This window comes from Eschrichtius robustus, chromosome 1 (assembly GCF_028021215.1).
Source record: "Eschrichtius robustus isolate mEscRob2 chromosome 1, mEscRob2.pri, whole genome shotgun sequence".
Lineage (NCBI taxonomy): Eukaryota > Metazoa > Chordata > Mammalia > Artiodactyla > Eschrichtiidae > Eschrichtius > Eschrichtius robustus.
This window is the reverse complement of record NC_090824.1, coordinates 163,764,720-163,786,784: the sequence shown is the minus strand read 5'-3', so window position 1 is coordinate 163,786,784 and position 22,065 is coordinate 163,764,720. Positions and strand designations below refer to the sequence as shown.

The following is a 22,065-nucleotide window of genomic DNA, read 5'->3' as shown; positions in this document are numbered from 1 at the left end:
GGGGAGAACTTGGAGGTGACTCTCGACCAGCATAAGGCCCTCCCCTCACCCCTTCAGAAGTACTGAGCTCCTGGTTTCCACACCACAGCTCCAAGGTCTAGAGAGGACGGTCCTTGGGCAGCAGGAAACAACTGTTCTCCCTCAGAGATGGGACAATGAGGGAAGTCTGAGGTGGACTAGGGTAGGGCCAGGCTCACTGGAAGAGGAATACAAGAGCCTACCTGCATGGTAAGAAGATTTTTTTATTTGAAATAGTCTGAGCAACACGGGTGCAGCTGAGAGGACGAGGGGCTGGCCTGCCTGGGGCAGCAGCCTCTCTAATGGCACAGGAGCAAGAGTACAAATATCCCAATGTCTCTGTGCCCCAAACCCCGCTTGTCAGGAAAGGCAGAACAGCAGCAGAACAAGGACGCACAGCTCCTTCTGAAGGGGGTCTGCCTCTCGGTGCCTGCCTGCCTTGGCTGCGTTTCCTGCTCTCCCGGGTGCCAGACAGAGGTGTGCTGCAGAAGTTTCTCCCCCCCACACAGACAGGATGGGCCAGTGTGACAATTAATTCTCCAGGACTCTTTTTGGGGGAACGAATCAGAGAAGACAGAAAGGAAGGGCATGGTGACCAAGGGCCCTCTGCAAGCCAGGCTGGGCGAGCTCTCTGAGAGGGACTGCGCCAGCACCCTCATCCCCCTTCCCAGGCTCCAGTGGCAAGAAAGAGAGCTGCTGTCAGGAGGCCCCTGGCTGAAGGCAGCGAGCGGGGAGCCTCCCAGAAGAGCACAGCCGCCGAGGGGTTTCGAGCTGAGGTGACAGCATCGGGGTTGGGCCACTTAAGCAGCCTGGGGCTGGAAGGACGCAGACAAAAGTTGGGGTACCAAGAAGCAGCACAAAGCCATAAATAACAGAAGCAAATTCAGAGCTGTGAGGGTCCTGGGCGACCCCGCCATCTCCTGGGGCCGGGGGACACCCAGCTCCCAGAAGCTCAGGGCAGACACTGCTCCAGGGCCCAGCCAGCCACACTCACACCGGGGCGGAGCCTTCTCTTTCCCACTGTCCGCACGGCAGGTGGAGGACACCACGGCACCACCCCGACTGCACACTGCAAAGCTTCCAGTCACACCTGCGGGGACGGTGTGTGGCTGTCCCGGTCCTGAGAGGCCTGTGGTTGACTCTGAGCATCTTGGGCACCATCCTCGTCAGGGGCCAGGCCCAGTGACCTCCTGGCCTCTGCGTCACCCAACAGAGGCTCCTCGGCACATTCTTCCAGTCCGTTCTCCCTGGTCTCCACGGGCACCTCCTCCCCAGAGCCCTCCTCTGGCTCTGCCGCCTCTGCCTCTTCCTCCTCCTGGTCTCTCACCTTGTGGACGATGAAGAGGTGGCGGCTGAGGGAGCTGGCAGAGGTGTAGCACAAGCCACAGAGGAGACACTGGGCTGTGGAGCTGTCCTTCTGGTGCTGAGGTATGTGGCTCTGAAACTCGAGCCCTGAGTCTGTGGCAAAGCTACATTTCGCACACTGGAAAAGGGACTTGTGCCTTTTGGTGGAAGAGACAGTCGCGCCATTGCTGGTGTCTGGAGCATCCCCTGCTCCGCTGACTGGTCTTTTCAGATGGTTCACCTGGAAGGGGAAACGATGTGAGCCCGAGACATGAGCCCCCCAAACATGATAAACGCAGCCCAAGGACTCACAGAATCACCACCCAGGCCAGGCTCACCCCAGCCCTAAATTCTGGTTTAGGTTTGATTTGTTTCTTATGTTTTTGTTTAATGTAACACATACATGTGGCACAACATTCCAAAGATATGGGAAGGGTGTAGAAAAGATTAAGTCCCTCCTACCCAGCTCCCCAGCCCTGCTCTCCAGAGAACACCGTATTGCCTGGGTTCTGTGGCTCCTCCAAAAGATATTCTATCCATACACAGAAATAAAACTACTGCCTTTTACGAAATGATAGCATTACACGCACACTTTTCTTCACCCTGCTTTTTTCACTTAAAGACATATATTGACGTGTTTCTTTATGCCCAAGGCCAAAGATATCTGACAGATAAATCTTGGAAGCCGAATTGCTAGATCAGAGGATGGATGCATTTGGCAGAGAAGGGAGGGTATGCATTTTAATCATAGCCAGATGTCGCCAAAATGTCAACTGACACCCTTCCTGCTGTGTGTGAAAGGGCCTTTGCAGACCAGGGCCCTTCTCTGAATAGCCATTAAAGAAACTCCTGAAAATCCAGGCAGTCTCCCAGACATGCCTGCCCCTCTGAGGAGCAGCCCCCTCGCCGTGGAGTGGGAAGAGCCCGCTGTGAGGAGGCTGATCCAGAGGCTGGCCAGAAAGGGACTAGGGCACGAAATAGGGATGAGGCCATAGGGCGAAGGTCCAGGATAGCAGGAGTCTAGGTCTGGCTCCTCTGTAACTGGGGGTGGGGGTGAGGAGGTGACTCAGCCAAGCATGGCCACCCTCACCTAACAGTCAGCCCTGCCCACCCCTGCCTCCTAGGACTGCAGAGGGGCAGAAGCAGGAGGGTATGTGTGAAAGTGCTCTGACGGCCACAGAATGCAGCATGCACCCAAGGAACGGGGTCGCAGTGACAGGGAAACAAAAAGAAAACACGGTCAGTGGGCTGCCTCGTGGGTCTTTGTTCCCGTCCTTTCTTTGTGTGCAGTCCCCAGGCAGGTCACACAAGACTAGAGAGTGACTGGCATTGAGGGACGCTGTCACTGCTGGCTACTCCATGGCCACAAGGACAAATGGGCTCCCTGTAGCCTTCCTAGTGCCCCTCCAGCTCCAGCCTCACTGGGCAAGCTGCGCCAGTGGGCAGGGGTCCCACACTCACCTGAGGGGAATGTCCACCCGAAGGTCTGACTTTGGACGTCTGGCTCAAATCAGGGTTTCTGATACCATGCATAAGGCTGATGTGGCTCTCCAGGAGGGAGGGCCGAGGAAAGCTGGGGCTGTCCTCTGTGCAATACCTGCAAAAGTACAGCCGAAAGAGGTCATGTAAGATGACAGGCTCCAGGGCCCAATGGGGCCAGGCAGGTCTGGCAGGCAGGCAGAGGCAAAACTGCTTCTGGCTCCAGCAGGGAGAGAGTTTGGAGCAGGCAGGGTGGTCCTCAGGCTGGCTGGGTGGTGCTGGGTACTCCCCAGAGAAATCTAGCCAGCAAGCCAGCCAAGGTGGCAGACAACAGCAAGTCAGAGTCTCTGCACTGGCCCTGAGCTATGACTGCACTCTCTGCTCTCTGATATCAGGGTCCAGAGACCCAAGTGCTGGGCTAGTAGTCAGCCTGAAAGAGTGGCCTCTCCTGTCCTAAAGTTCGGACAGATGGCGTTGAAGCCTCACAGCCGAACGGGGCACATGCTCACATTGCCACCAGTCCTCTCAGGGCCCTCCACTGCTGACTGGCAGGCCAGCCTGGGGTTAGGGCGTTGGGAAGGGGTAGGGCTCCAGAGCCACCAGGCTCTAGAAGCTTATTTCTGGAATGCCCTCATTTCTGACCTAGCCACAGCATATTCCCGTTAGAAACCTGCTTATCTCTTGCCTTTGAGCCCTAATCTCACAGCAGAGAAAAGGCCCAGTGGTACTATGGACAGTCTTGATAAATTCAGGCCTCCTGGCTCCCGCCCCCAGGGACTCACCCACAAGTGTAGACTTTCTTTACTGTGTCATGGTTGTTGCGGATGTGTTTGCGCAGGCTGTTGGGGGTGTGGAAGGACTGTTCACACTGCCGACATGGGTACCGCTTCAACGTCTATGGGAGATGACAGGATGCAAAGCATCAGAACCATAAGACAGTTCTGGGTGCATCTTTCTTCTCCGATGATGAAGGCAGAAAGGAGGATGCCCCAAGACCTCAAGATCTGTAGTACCCACCATGTCCAAAGCACCAGGAAGTCGTCCACATAAGGGGGCTATGACCCCACAGGACAGAAGTCCAGAGAATCTGGGGCTGCACTGTACCTGTGTGGCTTCACTTACCCGACCGTGGCTCTTTTTCATGTGGGACACATAGCTCTCCCGATCAGGAACCCACTCCTGGCACTCTTGACAGGTCCAGCCAGTGTTCCTCAGCCGGGGCCTGGCCTCACCCCTGCGATGGGCTTCAGGCCTGCCCCAGCGGCTAGAGGGCAGGGAGCTGCCCCGAGCAGCCACATTAGTGGCTGGGGGTTCAGTGGGAACTCGAGAGCCAGGGCGGCTTGAAGATGTGTCTGCTGAAGATTGGAGGCTTGACAGCTCGTCCACGTTTCGGGGAACACCGTGGGTGCTCTGGGGATGGGGAGAGCGATTACTGACTGGGCAAGGGGAAAGATGCACAGAGTCAGACCCCCGGCCTGAGGCATGTGCCCTTCTCCCCAGCCTCCTTCCCCAAGGCGTCCCACCTTGACATGTTGCATCAACTCTGGCTTCTGCAGGAACAAGAGCGGGCACTCAGGGCACTTGAAGACGCCCACCTGCGCCTTACTGGCATTCTGGTAAAAATGCTGCTGAATGTGCCTCTTCTTGTTGAAGACCATTTCACAGGAGCACTTATAAATGAGCCTGACGAGACAAGCCCCAGCGTGTGAGGTAACCAAGGCTACGCTGGCAGAACCACAAGGCCCCTCCACCCCATCTCTGATCTCTCTGAACCAGAGTCAGGTTTGGGAAAGCAATACTCTGAGCCAACGTTGATACTCCGCAGACTCAGGATGTCTTTAGAGGACTCCAGGCATCTCTGCCACTAGCCCAGGCTTCCCAGTCCATCCCAACACCTCCCCACAGAGCACCCAAGCTATCAGCTCTGCTCCCACAGGCCTGCTGGCCCTGGAGCTGCACTCACTGGGAGGGTCTGTGGGGCTGGGTGGGATGCTGGGTGGCGCTGTGGTCCGCGGTGCTACTGGCAGTCTTGAAGGCCATGGGGCAGAATGCACATTTGTGGAAAACCTGGCAGTGTCGCTCCTGGATGTGGCTTTTCAGCAAGGCCAAGGTCAAGTGGACTACCCCACAGTGGATGCACCTGGATAACAGATGTGGGGGGTGCGGGGGGAGTAGGCATGTCAGACGGAGAAGTAGTGTTGGAAAAGGAGGAATGGAAGACAGGAACAGAGCCATCTCAGGGACCCTCCCTCTTCCCCTCCCTCGTGCACTCAGTCTTCTATCCTCCACGTGTACACCTTGAGAGCCTGCTTGCCGCCGCCTGGCACAATGCAGTCACCCAGGGTCCCCCAAGCCCAACACCCAACCTGGTAGAGAAGGGGGAAGAGAGCCTCCCCTCCCCTCACTGGCCAGAGAATATTCTTCTGCAAACCAAAAACTTGAACCCAGCCAAGAGAATCTGGTGGGAGTGGAGAGGGTGGAGAATGGTTCAAAAATGACATCAACAGTATCCATTTAAGTGTGATAACAACTGCAGGAGTCCAAGAGGAATTTTAGAAGGAGACTGCAGAAAGCCTGTGCCTTCCCGCAAGCTGGAGCCAAACAGGCAGGGATGTTCACTGAATAAAATGTACAATTACGGAATGCTACATTCGCCATAACAACCACATTAAAATAAACAGCCCTCGAAGCCCAAGAAGAAATGCTCTAGAGCAGCACTGTCTGATGGAACTTGCTGTGATGATGGACATGTTCTATATTGCACTGTCCATGTGACTATTTAAATTTAAGTTAATAAAATAAAATGGCCAGTTGCACTGGCTACACTTCAAGTGCTCAGTAGTCACATGTGCCTGATACTATTTTGGGTTTTCTTTTGTTTTTTAATAAATTTATTGATTTTTTTGTTTATTTATTTTTGGCTGTGTTGGGTCTTCGTTGCTGCGCGCAGGCTTTCTCTAGTTGCAGTGAGCGGGAGCTACTCTTCATTGTGGAGCGTGGGCTTCTCATTGCGGTGCGTGGGCTTCTCATTGCAGTGGCTTCTCCTGTTGCGGAGCACGGGCTCTAGGTGCGCGGGCTCAGTAGTTGTGGCGCACGGGCTTATTAGTTGCTCTGAGGCATGTGGGATCTTCCCAGACCAAGGATCAAACCCGTGTCCCCTGCATTGGCGGGCGGATTCTTAACCACTGCGCCACCAGGGAAGTCCCCCTGATACCATTTTAGACCGTGCAGCTCGTAAGTGTTCTACTGTCTCCTTGGTGGGACTATGGACAACATTTTTCTTTTTTTCCCTACCAATTCGTATTTTCTGAGTTTTGTTTAGTGCATATATCATTTTTGTAAAGTATCAACTGTCTTAAACCGTTTTTCTGAAATTGAGGTCTGCTGGACTCCTCTTTCAACTTCAAAATATCTCTCTATAAACACTGTTTCCTTCCTTCAGTATCAGAAAATGATGTGACCTTCCTCCAGGCTAACCTGCATCTATTCAGGTTCCTAGACCCTCTCATGTGTTCAGTCTTTCTTCCTGCCTATAAACACACACAGGTCTCCCCTACATGAGAAAACACCTTCCCTGCTCCCAGCTATTCCTCTGGAGATAACTATTATTTTCTGTTTGTTGCAACATTGCTTGCTCCTATAACCTTGACATCCCAGTAGGCTAGATAGAGGCTAGAAGAGAGGCTGTTGCTTTACTGAAAGGACATCCCTTCACTTAAGAATTCTTTGACTCCCAAATATTAGCCTGCATTTCAATACATTAGCCCATTTTTGCAATCCACATAACTCATCACAGAATCCTGACCAGTCCTTTTTGTTTTTCTTCCTTTTGTGTGTGTTGGGGAGTGGGGGTGGGGGACAGAATCACCTTTTGCAAACTTAATTAGCAACGAGGAGAAGTTTACAGAACCCAAAGCCTTTTCGCAACTGAGGCCTATGAGCATTTGTTACTAAATGTGTACATGTGTTACAGCAACTATACAAACTACTTACACTTAAATTATATTTTCTTTTCTCTCCTGCTAAACAAAATAGTGACCAACTCCTAGCACACAGAAGTACATCCATACCACAAGTAATTATGAGGAGAAAAAAAATCCACATATTTCCAAATTCATCCAAAGTGGCAAATACACCTGATGTGTAAAGAATCTCTTAAGTGGTTTTATTTGTGCAGTTTGACCAAACTCCTACAGGAGCAATGTAAATGCGACTGAAAATCCATTCTATTTACCCAGCAGACATTCTTGGAAGAAACCTCACGGAAAGTAAGAATATAAAGGGGTAAAAGAACATGTGCCAAGTAGCCTCAGTGAAGGACTGAATCAAGCAGGGTTTACAAACTGATAAAAAACTCTGCAGAAGAGAAATCCAACCCTATGACACAGCTCTTTACCAACTGTTTAAGAGAAAAAGAGAAAACAGACAATTATAGAACCATATGCTGTCAAACACATAAAGTTTTAGAAAAGATAAAGAACAGTAAAATATTTAGCTTTGCCAATAATCACAAATAATAAGAAAATAACACATTAGTAAACAGTCTAAACTTGCTCCCTTACGACACTGGTCACTCTCCAAATTTTCAACAAAGAGCAGAATAATTTATAGAATTCTAAAAATATAATATTGTGAAACTCTGTAGTAGACCTCAATGAAATGGAACATAGGTACCTTCTGAGAATTTCCTAAAAAACAGTAATACCCAGAGAATGGGAGAAAATATTAGCAAATCATACATCTGACAAGGGACTTGTAACCAGAATATATAAAGAACTCTTACAACTCAACAACAAAAAGACAAATAACACAATTTTTAAATGGGCAAAGGATCTGAATAGATATTTCTCCAAAGAAAATATACAAATGGCCAATAAATTTATGAAGATATGCTCAACATCATTATCCATCAGAGAAATACAAATCAAAATCATAATGAGATACAACTTTATACCCACAACAATGGCTATATGCAAATGTCAGACAATAACAAATATGTGAAGAAATCAAAACTCTCATACACTGCTGGTAGGAATATAAATGTGGTATAGCCACTTTGGAAAACAATCTGGTAGTTCCTTATTTTACTGCTAGGTATATATCCAAAAGAACTGAAAACATGTGTTACATAATAACTTGTACATGAATGTTCATTAGCAGCATTATTCACAATAGCCAACACGTAGAAACAAAAAAAGGAATGAAATACTAATATATGTTACAACCTGGATGAATCTTGAAAACATTATGCTAAGACCACATATTATATGATTCCATTTGTATGAAACGTCCAAAGGAGACACATCTATGAGACAGAAAGTAGTTGCTTAGGGTTGGGGGGATGGGAGGATTGCAAATAAAGGGTTTCTTTTTGGGTGATGAAAATATTCTAAAATTGATTGTGGTGACTGATTGTACAACTCTGTGGATATAGTAAAAACCACCAAATAGGACACTTTAAATGGGTGAATAGGATGGTACGTGAATTACATCTGACTAAAGCTGTTACCAAAAAAACACATTAATAGTTGAAGATCTTAAGTATAATGAATACTGTATTAGTGTGTATATCTTCTGAGTTCAACCATAGATCATTGAAAATTTTAATGTCAATATCTTCAGTAATCCCTCTAGCTGAATCATAATACTTTTTTGTCTGACATTTCTTACAAAGGCTTGATAAACTAAATTCCTTTTGAGACATTAGGTTTCTTTCTACTCTTACAGAAGAAAGTAAAATATTTAATTACAAGACAAAAAAATGCTATTAATCCATCTGTGTTATTGAAAATTTCTTGGATTCAAGATTCAAATACAAAAATTAAAGTGTTGATTGCATTGCTATTGGATTCGATTTGATCTTGAAACAAGCAGCATACACTTAAGTCAAAGTTAGAAAGATATTTTCAAACTTTATGAATACTGCTAAAAACACAGGTTCAGGTGTTTGGTTTTAAAATGTAGCCTGGGGTGCTGCCCAGCAATGCTCTTCTGCAACACAGTGGCAAGGGCTTTGTATAACCCCATCTCTGGATTATTTTCTTCCCACACACTTTAGCTTCTCCATTCTCCATAACATGTAAAAGAAATCAGTCTACATTTGGAAATGCTTATACCAAGAGAGAAACCTGGAAGTGATCACTAACCACTCCCCATCCCTCACCCCAGTATACAAACTATCATCAAGCTCTAATGTTTCTACTTCCTAATCTCTCTCAAATTTACCTTCTCTCCATCCCCACAGCCATGCCTTAGCTGAATCCCTCAGTCTCTCATCTGGATTGTCACACAACCAGTCTCTAATCTCTCCCCTCTAATATACATGTCACCTTTCCAGAATGATCTTTCTAAAACACAGATCCAGCTGGATCACTCCCCTGCTGCAAATCTTTCTGTAGCTCCTCACTGTCCACTGGATAAAGTCCAAACGTCTGCCAAGGAATACAAGGTCTTGCATGGCCTGGCCTCTACCAACTCCCTAGTCTCATTTCTCACCCTTCCTCCGGTTCATCCTGACCTACATCTATTGAAATGCTCATCATTCCTGTAAGCCCTTTTATGTGTGCTGGTATCCCTTGCCTATGCTCTTGCCAGATATGCTCTCCCCCTTTCTTCTACCTAAAACCTCCTAATATCTCCTCTATGAAGCTTTCCTGACCATTCCTCAACTATGGGACTTACCACTTTGAATCGTAATTACTTGTGTGCATGTCTGTAACCTATCAGACTGAAGCCCCTTGAGGGCAGGAGCTGGGTCTTAATCATCTTTGTATCTTGAGTGTCTGGCACAATGTTAAAGACAACAGTAAGTACTCAAAAAATGTTTATTAAATGAACTAAATCAATAAAAAAATTTAATACCAAAGAGAAGAAAACCTTAATAAATTTGGGCAAAATTATATTTCTGAAGTAAAAATGATCAAGTAAAGCATGAGAAGATGTAGAAACTCCCAAGCAACCAGTAAACCAGTAAAGGAGACCTGATTGCGTCAATGTAAAATGATGGATCAATGAGTTTTGGAGGAAGTGTTCTCCCTCATTTTGATCTTTTTCCTGAAAATGACTTCTTGCTTATATTTCTTCGACACAATGGAGAAGATTCAGTTTAATTAAAATAGAGTTTTCTCGGTTTTACCATGAAGCTGATGATTTTTTCCATTCTCAGGTTTTGCTTCTCACAAACTGACAAAAACTAATCAACACAAAGATACTAGAGTCCTTTGAGTTTGGCATCTTGCCATTTGTTAACAAAAATTGAGAACATTTGAAAGTACTGACAGTTGTAAATTTATTACTGAAATAGTACTTTAAAATTAATATGCCAAACATGATAACTTTGTGAACAAATTTATATACTTTTAAAAAACAAACTGATAAAGTGAATGTTATATATATTCTAATCTCCCCCAAATCTTCCCATTTAAAGCTTTTTTTCTTTTTTTTTTTTTTTTAATTTATTTATTTTTTATCTTTTGGCTGTGCCACGCACGGCATGTGGGATCTTAGTTCTCCAACCAGGGATCGAACCCGCGTCCCCTACAGTGGAAGCACAGAGTCTTAACCACTGAACAGCCAGGGAAGTCCCAAAGCTTTTTTTTTTTTAAATGTTTAACTTTTTAACTCCTTATTCTTCTTCCCCTTGCTCTTCTGGTTCCCTACAAGATAAAAATGTCTGTCCACATACCAATCAACATTCTTCTCTTATTAGGCTGGAGCCCAGGCCCCTTAAGACCAAAACTCATTTTTTTTTGGCCGTGCCTCGTGGCTTGCAGGATCTCAGTCTCCCAACCAGGGATTGAACCCAGGCCACAGCAGTGAAAGCACCAAATCCTAACCACTAGACCACCAGGGAACTCCAAAAACTCAAGTCTTAAATGAGTTCTGGTCCAGAAAAAGAACCAGCCACTGGGCAAGCCCAGGACAGTGAGTCAGGTAGCACCCACCTGTAGCCCACCTTGCGGGCATAGTGCAGGCAATTCTCCTTTACATGGGTCTGGAAGTAGGCAGAGCGACAGAGGGCTCCACACTCCGGACAACAGTAGGGGGACTTGTGGGCGTGGATCCGCTGGTGGGCACAGAAACTGCACTGGTTGGGCAGCAGCATCTGGCACACCTGGCAAGTCTAGGAAAGAACAGCAAGAAAGCAGTTCACGCAGGAGCCACAGGCCTGTAGCTCTCCAATCAGAGCTGTCTGGCTTTCCTAGGACATGGGTCAGAATGACCTCCTCCCCCAACCATTCTCTCTTCCAGCTCTCCTGGGACACTAGTGAAATCCCCAGGCCTCACCAAGTGTTGACACTGACACCCAAGCGAGCTTTGCCTCTCACCTTATTAATCAAAAACAGACCTGATCATATCTTCCCAAAGATTAGTCCTACATGTAGGACTGTGAGTACTTCTCTCCTCTGGCTTAGCAGAGGACCACGTTTTCCTTTTCAGAGGCCCAAGGCACTTCTTGAATTCTAAGACCTCATTACACTGCCAGACTCACCAGGGCCTCTACCCTAGCTCAGCAGGTTCCTACTCAACAGCTTTAGTCAGCTGGCTCAGGGACTTCCAAAGTAGACCTGAGCCTACCCTGGTTAATGCTCAGAAGCCCCAGTGCAGACTAACTGAGCTTCCATATCCTCAGCCCACTCCGGGGGGTGCCCTGAGCCACAACTGACCACATACACCCACAGGAAAGCACAGGATAGGTAGCAGCTCCTTTGTTCTCAGCCCCAGGAGAGAACCAGAGGCTAACAAGTCCTACAGGCAGACTCATTGAAGCTCTCTAATGGGGAGAGCCCAGAGAGGGAAAGCAAGAGACTAAGCTGGTGCCTGCATCTGAAGAGGTCCTTCTTAGTAAAAAAGGGACAACTGTACTACTCACTGAGGGGGCCACTGACCTGGGGTCAGAGGAGTGCTCAGAAGGATAAGTTGTTAGGGAGGCCAGGAAAAGATCTCTGCTTTAAGCAGCAATATCCAGAATGTAGGGCCTCTACAGGACAAACAATCCAGCGTTTTCAACAAAAAAAATTTCAATGGAAAAAAAAAGATTAAGGGAAGAGGAATTTACAGATTAAAAGAGACTTAAAAGACATTTTCAGTGTATACAACTGCACTGTATAGCCCTTATTTGGATCCTGATTCAAGCAAGCCAAGTGTAAAAAGAAACGAGACAATCAGATATTTTAACCCTAACTTAATGATGGCAATACTGAGACATCTGCCACTTGATATTAAGATTTGATAGTAAGGAATTATTATTAATTTTGAGATGTGATGATATTATGTCTATGTTTTGGTATTTTTTGAGGATAAAGCTTTATCTTTTAGATATACATATACTGAAATAGACACTATAATGCTGGGATTTGTTTAAAAACAATCTACTGGGGGAGAGGTGAGCAAGAACATAGATGAAACAGAATAGATGGGCCACTGAGTTGGTAACTGTTAAAAGAAGGTTCATTATACCGTTCTTTCCACTTTTATATATGTTTGGGACATTCCATAATAAAAGTTTTTGTTGTTGTTGTTTCACTATTGCTCTAGGTACAGAACAGTAAACAAGTATGCTATTTTTTGTGTAAAAAAGGAGGAAATAATCACTCTCACACATACACATACACACACACATTTGTTCATATTTGCAAAAAAGGAGCAATGGAGCGATAAACCAAAAGTCAATAAAAATGGTTACCTATGGGGAAGGAGAGAACAGGGTGAAACGGACAGGAATGGAAGCAAGACTTTTCTGAATATACCTTGTTATGTAATTTTGGAATCACATAAATGTTTTACATAATTTCAAATACATATACAAAATTAAACTAAATAAACAAAAGCATTCCCTAAAATTGAAAAACAGAAACTACCTAACTATGTATCAAGTAGGTGACATAACCATGTAGAGAAAAAAATTATACCCAGTGACTTTTAAAACATAGTATTTTGACTTATATATTCTTAATATGATATATTCTAAGGACAAAAAGAACTGCAAATACACCCTCAACTTTATGCAGTTATCCTAACATTAGAAATAATATTGATTTTGATATTTTAAAATTGGTGTGTATGTGTGTGTGTGCGTGTGTGTGTGTAGTAAGAAAAGCTTAGGAACCAAGATTTTCAGTATAAAATCAGTTACATAAAAAGGATAATCTTACATTTTAATACCAGCATAAACTCATGATCTTCCTTTCCTCTTTTTAAAAATATATTTTTTCGCTCTGACCACTGAAAAGGCCTGGGAACAGATATATCCAGCAGAATAAGCATCTCTGGTGCCCAGAATGTGGTCTCTAAATATCATTTCTCACACACATACACACACAAAAAACCCTGGCTTCTTGGAAAAACAACTGACTCTAGGTTTAGCACAAGAAATGTGCCCAGGACATCTTGTTGGGGCTCAAAGTAAGAAAGCTTCTCAAGGTTTAATGAGTTCCTATCAAAAGGACACAGGAGCCAGCTTGAAGGGGCTCCCACTGATCAAAGATGGGATAATTGAGCATCAAAAAGAATGACTCACAGGACTTCCCTGGTCACACAGTGGTTAAGAATCTGCCTGCTTGCTGAGTACTGCCTTATCTCCTAACTAGTTTGGGACATTAGCCAAGTTAAAATCAGTAAGTGCTATAAACCACTTTATGTTGTTCCTGTCAGATTTCACCACCAGGGTGATAGATGGTCTGTGTTTGGAATGTATACACAGCTTGTGTAGAAAGGTGTGAATCAGCTTACAGCTTAAACCAACCCAAACAAGCCAAGTGGAGACTGAGTCCAGGTATGGACTCAGGAACAGTGGACACCATCATGCTTTGAGAGTCACAGATCACTATCTACAACTTGGCCGCAAACTCGTGGCAAACATTCCTGGCAGCAAATGCAAAAACAATAAATGTTGTGCACAACAATTAAAAAAAAAGTAGAATCTGACTGCCAATGCAGGGGACACGGGTTTGATCCCTGGTCTGGGAAGTTCCCACATGCCACGGAGCAACTAAGCCCGTGCACCACAGCTACTGAGCCTGCACTCTAGAGCCCACAGGCCACAACTACTGAGCCCACGTGCCACAACTACTGAAGCCCGTGCACCTAGAGCCCACGTGCCGCAACAAGAGAAGCCACCACACTGAGAAGCATGCGCACCGCAACGAAGAGTAGCCCCAACATGCCACAACTGGAGAAAGCCCGCGCGCAGCAACGAATACCCAATGCAGCCAAAAATAAATAAATTTATTAAAAAATAAAATAAAATAAATACTCATGAGATATTTAAAAAAAAAGAATGACTCACAAATCAAAAACATACAACAGATTCACAGAAAAACAAAAAGAAGAGGACACAAGCATAACACGAAAGAAAACCATCAAACCACAATAGGAAAAACAAAAAGAAAAAGAAAGGAACAAAGAAGAAATACAAAATCAACTGGAAAACAAGGTTTAAAATGGCAATAAATACATATCTGTCAGTAATTACCTTAAATGTCAATGGACTAAATGCTCCAATCAAAAGACACAAAGTGGCAGACTGTTGATTAAAAAAAAAAAAAAAAAAAAACAAGAACCTATAATATGCTGTCTACAAGAGACCCACTTTAGGGTCAAGGACATACAAAGATTGAAAGTAAGGGGATGGAAAAAGATATTTCACTCAAAAGGAAATGATAGGAAAGCAGGGGTAGCAATACTCATATCAGACAAAATAGACTTTAAAACAAGGCCAAAATGAAAGATAAAGAAGGACACTGTATAATGATAAAAGGATCAATACAAGAAGAGGATATTACACTCGTTAACATATATGCAGCCAATACAGGAGTACCCAAATGCATAAAATGAATACTAACAGACATAAAGAGAGAAACTGATGGGAATACAATAATAGTAGGAGACTTTAACATCCCACTCACATCAGTGGACAGATCTTCCAGACAGAAAATCAATAAAGCAACAGAGATCCTAAACGACATACAATAGAACAGGTAGACCAACTGATATCTTCAGGACATTACATTCAAAACACACACAATACACATTCTTTTCAAGTGCCTGTGGAACATTCTCTAGGACTGACCACATACTAGGATGCAAAACAAGCCTCAACAAATTTAAGAGGACAGAAATTATTTCAAGCATCTTTTCTGACCATAAGGGCATGAAACGAGAAATCAACCACAGAAAGAGAAATGAGAAAAAAATGATTACATGGAGACTAAACAACATGCTACTAAAAAACCAATGGATCAATGATGAAATCAAAGAGGAAATTTTAAAATACCCTGAGACAAATGACAATGAAAACACAACCATACAAAATCTATGGGATGCAGCAAAAGCAGTTCTTAGAGGGAAGTTCATAGTGATACAGGCCTTCCTCAAAAAACAAGAATAAACTCAAATAAACAACCTAACCTACCACCTAAAAGAATTAAAAAAAGAACAAAAAACCCTAAAGTTAGCAGAAGGAAGAAATAATAAAGATCAGAGAGGAAATAAATAAAATAGAGATTAAAAAAAAGTAGGAAAAAAACAATAAAACCGAGAGCTGGTTCTTTGAAAGGGTAAACAAAATTGACAAATCTCTGGCCCGGGTCACCAAGAAGAAAAGAGAGAGGACCCAAATAAACAAAGTAAAAAGTGAAAGAGGAGAAATAACAACTGATACTGCAGAAATACAAAAAACCATAAGAGAATTCTATGAACAACTATATGCCAACAAACTGGACAACACAGAAGAAAGGATCAAGTTTCTAAAAACATACAGCTCACCAAAACTGAATCAAGAAGAAATAGATAGGGACTTCCCCGGTGGTCCAGTGGCTAAGACTCCATGCTTCCACTGCAGGGGGCATGGGTTTGATCCCTGGTTGGGGAACTAAGATCCCACAAGCGACGGGGCACAGCCAAAAAGTAAAAATAAATAAAAATGTTTTTTAAAAAAGGTAAAATTGGGACTTCCCTGGTGGCGCAGTGGTTAAGAATCCGCGGGCCAATGCAGGGGACACAGGTTCGTTCCCTGGTCCGGCAAGATCCGACATGCCGCGGAGCAACTAAGCCCGTGCGCCACAACTACTGAGCCTGCGCCCTAGAGCCCGCGAGCCACAACTACTGAGCCTGTGTGCCACAACTACTGAAGCCCGCACACCAAGAGCCCATGCTCCTCAACAAGAGAAGCCACTGCAATGAGAAGCCCGCACACCGCAATGAAGAGTAGCCCCCACTCACCCCAACTAGAGGAAAGCCCACGCACAGCAACAAAGACCCAACACAGCCAAAAATAAATAAATAAAATAAATAAATTTATTTTTTTAAAAAAAAGGTAAAATCATCATTATATGCAGATGACACGATACTATATAAAGAAAACCCTAAAGACTCCACACAAAAACCACTAGAACTGATAAACAAATTCAGCAAGGTAGCAGGATACAAGATTAACATATAGAAATCTATTCCATTTCTTTACACTAACAATGAAATATCAGAAAGGGAAAGTAAAAAAAAAAAAAATCCCTTTCAAAATCACATCAAAAAAAAAAAAAAAACCAACAACGATGCAGCAAAAGCAGTTCTAAGAGGGAAGTTTATAGCAATACAATCCTACCTTAAGAAACAAGAAACATCTCAAATAAACAACCTAACCTTACACCTAAAGCAATTAGAGAAAGAACAACAAAAAACCCCCAAAGTTAGCAGAAGGAAAGAAATCATAAAGATCAGATCAGAAATAAATGAAAAAGAAATGAAGGAAATGATAGCAAAGATCAATCAAACTAAAAGCTGGGTCTTTGAGAAGATAAACAAAATTGATAAATCATTAGCCAGACTTATCAGGAAAAAAAGGGAGAAGACTCAAATCAATAGAATTAGAAATGAAAAAGGAGAAGTAACAACTGACACTGCAGAAATACAAAGGATCATGAGAGATTACTACAAGCAACTCTATGCCAATAAAATGGACAACCTGGAAGAAATGGACAAATTCTTAGAAATGCACAACCTTCCGAGACTGAACCAGGAAGAAATAGAAAATATGAACAGACCAATCACAAGCACTGAAATTGAAACTGTGATTAAAAATCTTCCAACAAACAAAAGCCCAGGACCAGATGGCTTCACAGGCAAATTCTATCAAACATTTAGAGAAGAGCTAACATCTATCCTTCTCAAACCCTTCCAAAATATAGCAGAGGGAGGAACACTCCCAAACTCATTCTACGAGGCCACCATCACTCTGATACCAAAACCAGACAAAGATGTCACAAAGAAAGAAAACTACAGGCCAATGTCACTGATGAACATAGATGCAAAAATCCTCAACAAAATACTAGCAAACAGAATCCAACAGCACATTAAAAGGATCATACACTATGATCAAGTGGAGTTTATCCCAGGAATGCAAGGATTCTTCAATATATGCAAATCAACCAACGTGATACACCACATTAACAAATTGAAGGAGAAAAACCATATGATCATCTCAATAGATGCAGACAAAGCTTTCGACAAAATTCAACACCCATTTATGATAAAAACCCTCCAGAAAGTAGGCATTGAGGGAACTTTCCTCAACATAATAAAGGCCATATATGACAAACCCACAACCAACATTGTCCTCAATGGTGAAAAACTGAAACCATTTCCACTAAGATCAGGAACGAGACAAGGTTGCCCACTCTCACCACTATTATTCAACATAGTTTTGGAAGTTTTAGTCACAGCAATCAGAGAAGAAAAAGAAATAAAAGGAATCCAAATCGGAAAAGAAGAAGTAAAGCTGTCACTGTTTGCAGATGACATGATACTATACATAGAGAATCCTAAAGATGCCACCAGAAAACTACTAGAGCTAATCAATGAATTTGGTAAAGTAGCAGGATACAAAATTAATGCACAGAAATCTCTTGCATTCCTATACACTAATAATGAAAAATCTGAACGTGAAATTAATAAAACACTCCCATTTACCATTGCAACAAAAAGAATAAAATATCTAGGAATAAACCTACCTAAGGAGACAAAAGACCTGTATGCAGAAAATTATAAGACACTGATGAAAGAAATTAAAGACGATACAAACAGATGGAGAGATATACCATGTTCTTGGATTGGAAGAATCAACATTGTGAAAATGACTCTACTACCCAAAGCAATCTACAGATTCAATGCAATCCCTATCAAACCACCACTGGCATTTTTCACAGAACTAGAACAAAAAATTTCACAATTTGTATGGAAACACAAAAGACCCCGAATAGCCAAAGCAATCGAGAAAGAAAAATGAAGCTGGAGGAATCAGGCTCCCTGACTTCAGACTATACTACAAAGCTACAGTAATCAAGACAGTTTGGTACTGGCACAAAAACAGAAATATAGATCAGTGGAACAGGATAGAAAGCCCACAGATAAACCCATGCACATATGGTCACCTTATCTTTGATAAAGGAGGCAAGAATATACAGTGGAGAAAAGACAGCCCCTTCAATAAGTGGTGCTGGGAAAACTGGACAGCTACATGTAAAAGAATGAAATTAGAACACTCCCTAACACCATAACACAAAAATAAACTCAAAATGGATTAAAGACCTAAATGTAAGGTCAGACACCATCAAACTCTTAGAGGAAAACACAGGCAGAACACTCTATGACATAAATCACAACAGGATCCTTTTTGACCCAGCTCCTAGAGAAATGGAAATAAAAACAAAAATAAACAAATGGGACCTAATGAAACTTAAAAGCTTTTGCACAGCAAAGGAAACCATAAACAAGACGAAAAGACAACCCTCAGAATGGGAGAAAATATTTGCAAATGAAGCAACGGACAAAGGATTAATCTCCAAAACATACAAGCAACTCATGCAGGTCAATATCAAAAAAACAAACAACCCAATCCAAAAATGGGCAGAAGACCTAATTAGACATTTCTCCAAAGAAGATATATAGATTGCCAACAAACACATGAAAGAATGTTCAACATCATTAATCATTAGAGCAATGCAAATCAAAACTACAATGAGATATCACCTCACACCGGTCAGAATGGCCATCATCAAAAAATCTACAAACAATAAATGCTGGAGAGGGTGTGGAGAAAAGGGAACCCTCTTGCACTGTTGGTGGGAATGTAAATTGATACAGCCACTATGGAGAACAGTATGGAGGTTCCTTAAAAATCTACAAATAGAACTACCATATGACCCAGCCATCCCACTACTGGGCATATACCCTGAGAAAACCATAATTCAGAAAGTGTCATGTACTAAAATGTTCATTGCAGCTCTATTTACAATAGCCAGGACATGGAAGCAACCTAAGTGTCCATCAACAGATGAATGGATAAAGAAGATGTGGCACATATATATAATGGAATATTACTCAGCCATAAAAAGGAACAAAACAGTTATTTGTAGTGAGGTGGATGGACCTAGAGACTGTCATACAGAGTGAAGTAAGTCAGAAAGAGAAAAACAAATACCATATGCTAACACATATATATGGAATCTAAAAAAAAAAAAAAAAAAAGAAAAGAAAAGAAAAAAAAATGGTCAGAAGAACCTAGGGGCAAGACGGGAATACAGATGCAGACCTACTAGAGAATGGACTTGAGGATACGGGGAGGGGGAAGGGTAAGCTGGGACAAAGTGAGAGAGTGGCATGGACATATATACACTACCAAACATAAAATAGATAGCTAGTGGGAAGCAGCTGCATAGCACAGGGAGATCAGCTCGGTGCTTTGTGACCACCTAGAGGCGTGGGATAGGGAGGGTGGGAGGGAGGGAGATGCAAGAGGGAAGAGATATGGGGACATATGTATAACTGACTCACTCTGCTACAAAGCAGAAACTAACACACCATTGTAAAGCAATTATACTCCAATAAAGATGTTAAAAAAAATCACATCAAAAAAAAAAAAAAAAAAAAAAAAACAACTTAAGAATAAACCTGACCAAGGAGGTGAAAGACTTATATGATGAGAACTATAAAACATTGATAAAGGAAACTGAAGATGTTTCAAAGAAATGGAAAGATATCCCATGCTCTTGGATTGGAAGAATTAATATTGTTAAAATGGCCATACTACCCAAAGCAATCTACAGATTTAATGCGATCCCTATCAAATTACCCAGGACATTTTCCACAGAAATAACAAATAATTCTAAAATTTATATGGAACCATAAAGGCCTCAGAATTGCCAAAACAATCCTGAGGAAAAAGAACAAAGCAGAAGGCATAACCCTCACAGATTTCAGACAATATTACAAAGCTACAGTAATCAAAACACCATGGTACTGACATAAAAACAGACATATGAATCAACGGAACAGAATAGAGAGCCCAGAAATAAACCCACAAACCTACAGTCAATTAATCTTTGACAAAGGAGGCAAGACTATACAATGGAGAAAAGACAGTCCCTTCAAGCAAGTGGTGTTGTGAAAGCTGGAGAGCCATATGTAAATCAATGAAATTAGAACACACCCTCACACCATACACACAAATAAACTCAAAATGGCTTCAAGACTTAAATATAAGACATGACACCTTAAAACTCCTAGAAGAGAACATAGGCAAAACATTCTCTGACAAAAATTGTACCCATGTTTTCTTAGGTCAGTCTCCCAAGGCAATAGAAATAAAAGCAAAAATAAACAAATGGAACCTAGTCAAACTTATAAGCTTTTGCACAGCAAAGGAAACCATAAATAAAACAAAAAGACAACCTACAGACCGGGAGAAAATATTTGCAAACAATGCAACCAACAAGGGCTCAATTTCCAAAATATACAAACAGCTCATACAACTCAATAACAAAAAAACAAACAACCCAATCAAAAAATGGGCAGAAGACCTAAACAGACATTTCTCCAAAGAAGACATACAGACGGCCAGTAGGCACATGAAAAGATGCTCAACATCACTAATTATTAGAAAAATGCAAATCAAAACTACAAAGAGGTACCACCTCACACCAGTCAGAATGGCCATCATTAAAAAGTCTACAAATAGCAAATGGTAGAGAGGGTGTGGAGAAAAGGGAACCCTCCTATACTGTTGGTGGAAATGTAAATTGGTGCAGCCACTATGAAAAACAGTATGGAGGTTCTTCAAAAAACTAAAAATAGAGTTGCCATATCATCCAGCAATTCCCACTCCTGGGCATATACCCAGACTAAACTATAATTCGAAAAGATACATGCACCCCTATGTTCATGGCAGCACTATTTACAATGGCCAAGACATGGAAGCAACCTAAATGTCTCTGGACAGATGAATGGATAAAGAAGATGTGGTATGTTTGTATGCACACATGTACACACACACACACACACACACACACAATGGAATACTACTCAACCATAAAAAAGAATGAAATAATGCCATTTGCAGCAACATGGATGGGCCTGGAGATTATCATACTAAGTGAAGTAAGTCAGAAAGAGACAGACAACTACCATATGATATCACTTATATGTGGAATCCAAAATACGACACAAATGAACTTATTATGAAACAGAAACAGACTCACAGACATAGAGAACAGACCTTGGTTGCCAAGGGGGTGAGGGGATTAAGGAGGGATGGATTGAGAGTTTGGGATTAGCAGATGCAAACTATTACATAAAAAATGGATAAACAACAAGGTCCTACTGTATAGCAAGCACATGGAACTATATTCAATATCCTGTAATAAACCATAATGGAAAAGAGAAAAAAAGAATGACTGAACACATAAACATACTGAATATATAGAAACCAATAAATTCATTATAACACTACCACTAAAAATAATAGAGGAAGACACCTCATACCGATTAGGGTGGCTACTATGAAAAAACCAGAAAATAACAAATGTTGGTGAGGATGTGGAGAAATTGGAACCCATGTGCACTATTGGTGGGAATGTAAAATAGTACAGCCACTGTAAAAAACAGTATGGGGGCTCCCCGAAAAATTAAAAATAGAATTACCATATGATCCAGCAATTCCACTTCTGGATATATACCCAAAAGAACTAATATTGTACAACACAAGGAATATAGCTAATATTTTACAATAATTATAAATTTTGGAGTATAACCTTTAAAAATTGTGAATCACTATATTGTACACCTCTAACATAATATTGTACAGCAACTATAATAAAATAAAATAAAATATTTGATCACACAAAGAAAGAATTGAAAGTAAGGTCCTGAAAAGATATTTGTACACCATGTTGA

The 22,065-nt window shown here is 42.5% G+C and overlaps 1 protein-coding gene across 4 annotated transcripts in view; it reads right to left on the bottom strand.

Moving 5' to 3' along the window:
- Nucleotides 1–226: 226 nt before the first annotated feature.
- Nucleotides 227–22,065, bottom strand: part of ZNF592 (zinc finger protein 592) — a 55,153-nt gene continuing 33,314 nt past the window's right edge. For all 4 annotated transcript variants that reach the window (XM_068558425.1, XM_068558406.1, XM_068558397.1 and 1 more), the window contains 7 exons: nucleotides 10,785–10,963; nucleotides 4,805–4,981; nucleotides 4,365–4,524; nucleotides 3,964–4,251; nucleotides 3,624–3,736; nucleotides 2,824–2,959; nucleotides 227–1,603 (listed from right to left, as the gene is read on the bottom strand). In XM_068558425.1, the coding sequence (XP_068414526.1) occupies nucleotides 1,103–1,603; nucleotides 2,824–2,959; nucleotides 3,624–3,736; nucleotides 3,964–4,251; nucleotides 4,365–4,524; nucleotides 4,805–4,981; nucleotides 10,785–10,963 (1,554 nt within the window). In that variant the 3' untranslated portion in view covers nucleotides 227–1,102. The remainder of the gene's footprint in view (nucleotides 1,604–2,823; nucleotides 2,960–3,623; nucleotides 3,737–3,963; nucleotides 4,252–4,364; nucleotides 4,525–4,804; nucleotides 4,982–10,784; nucleotides 10,964–22,065) is intronic.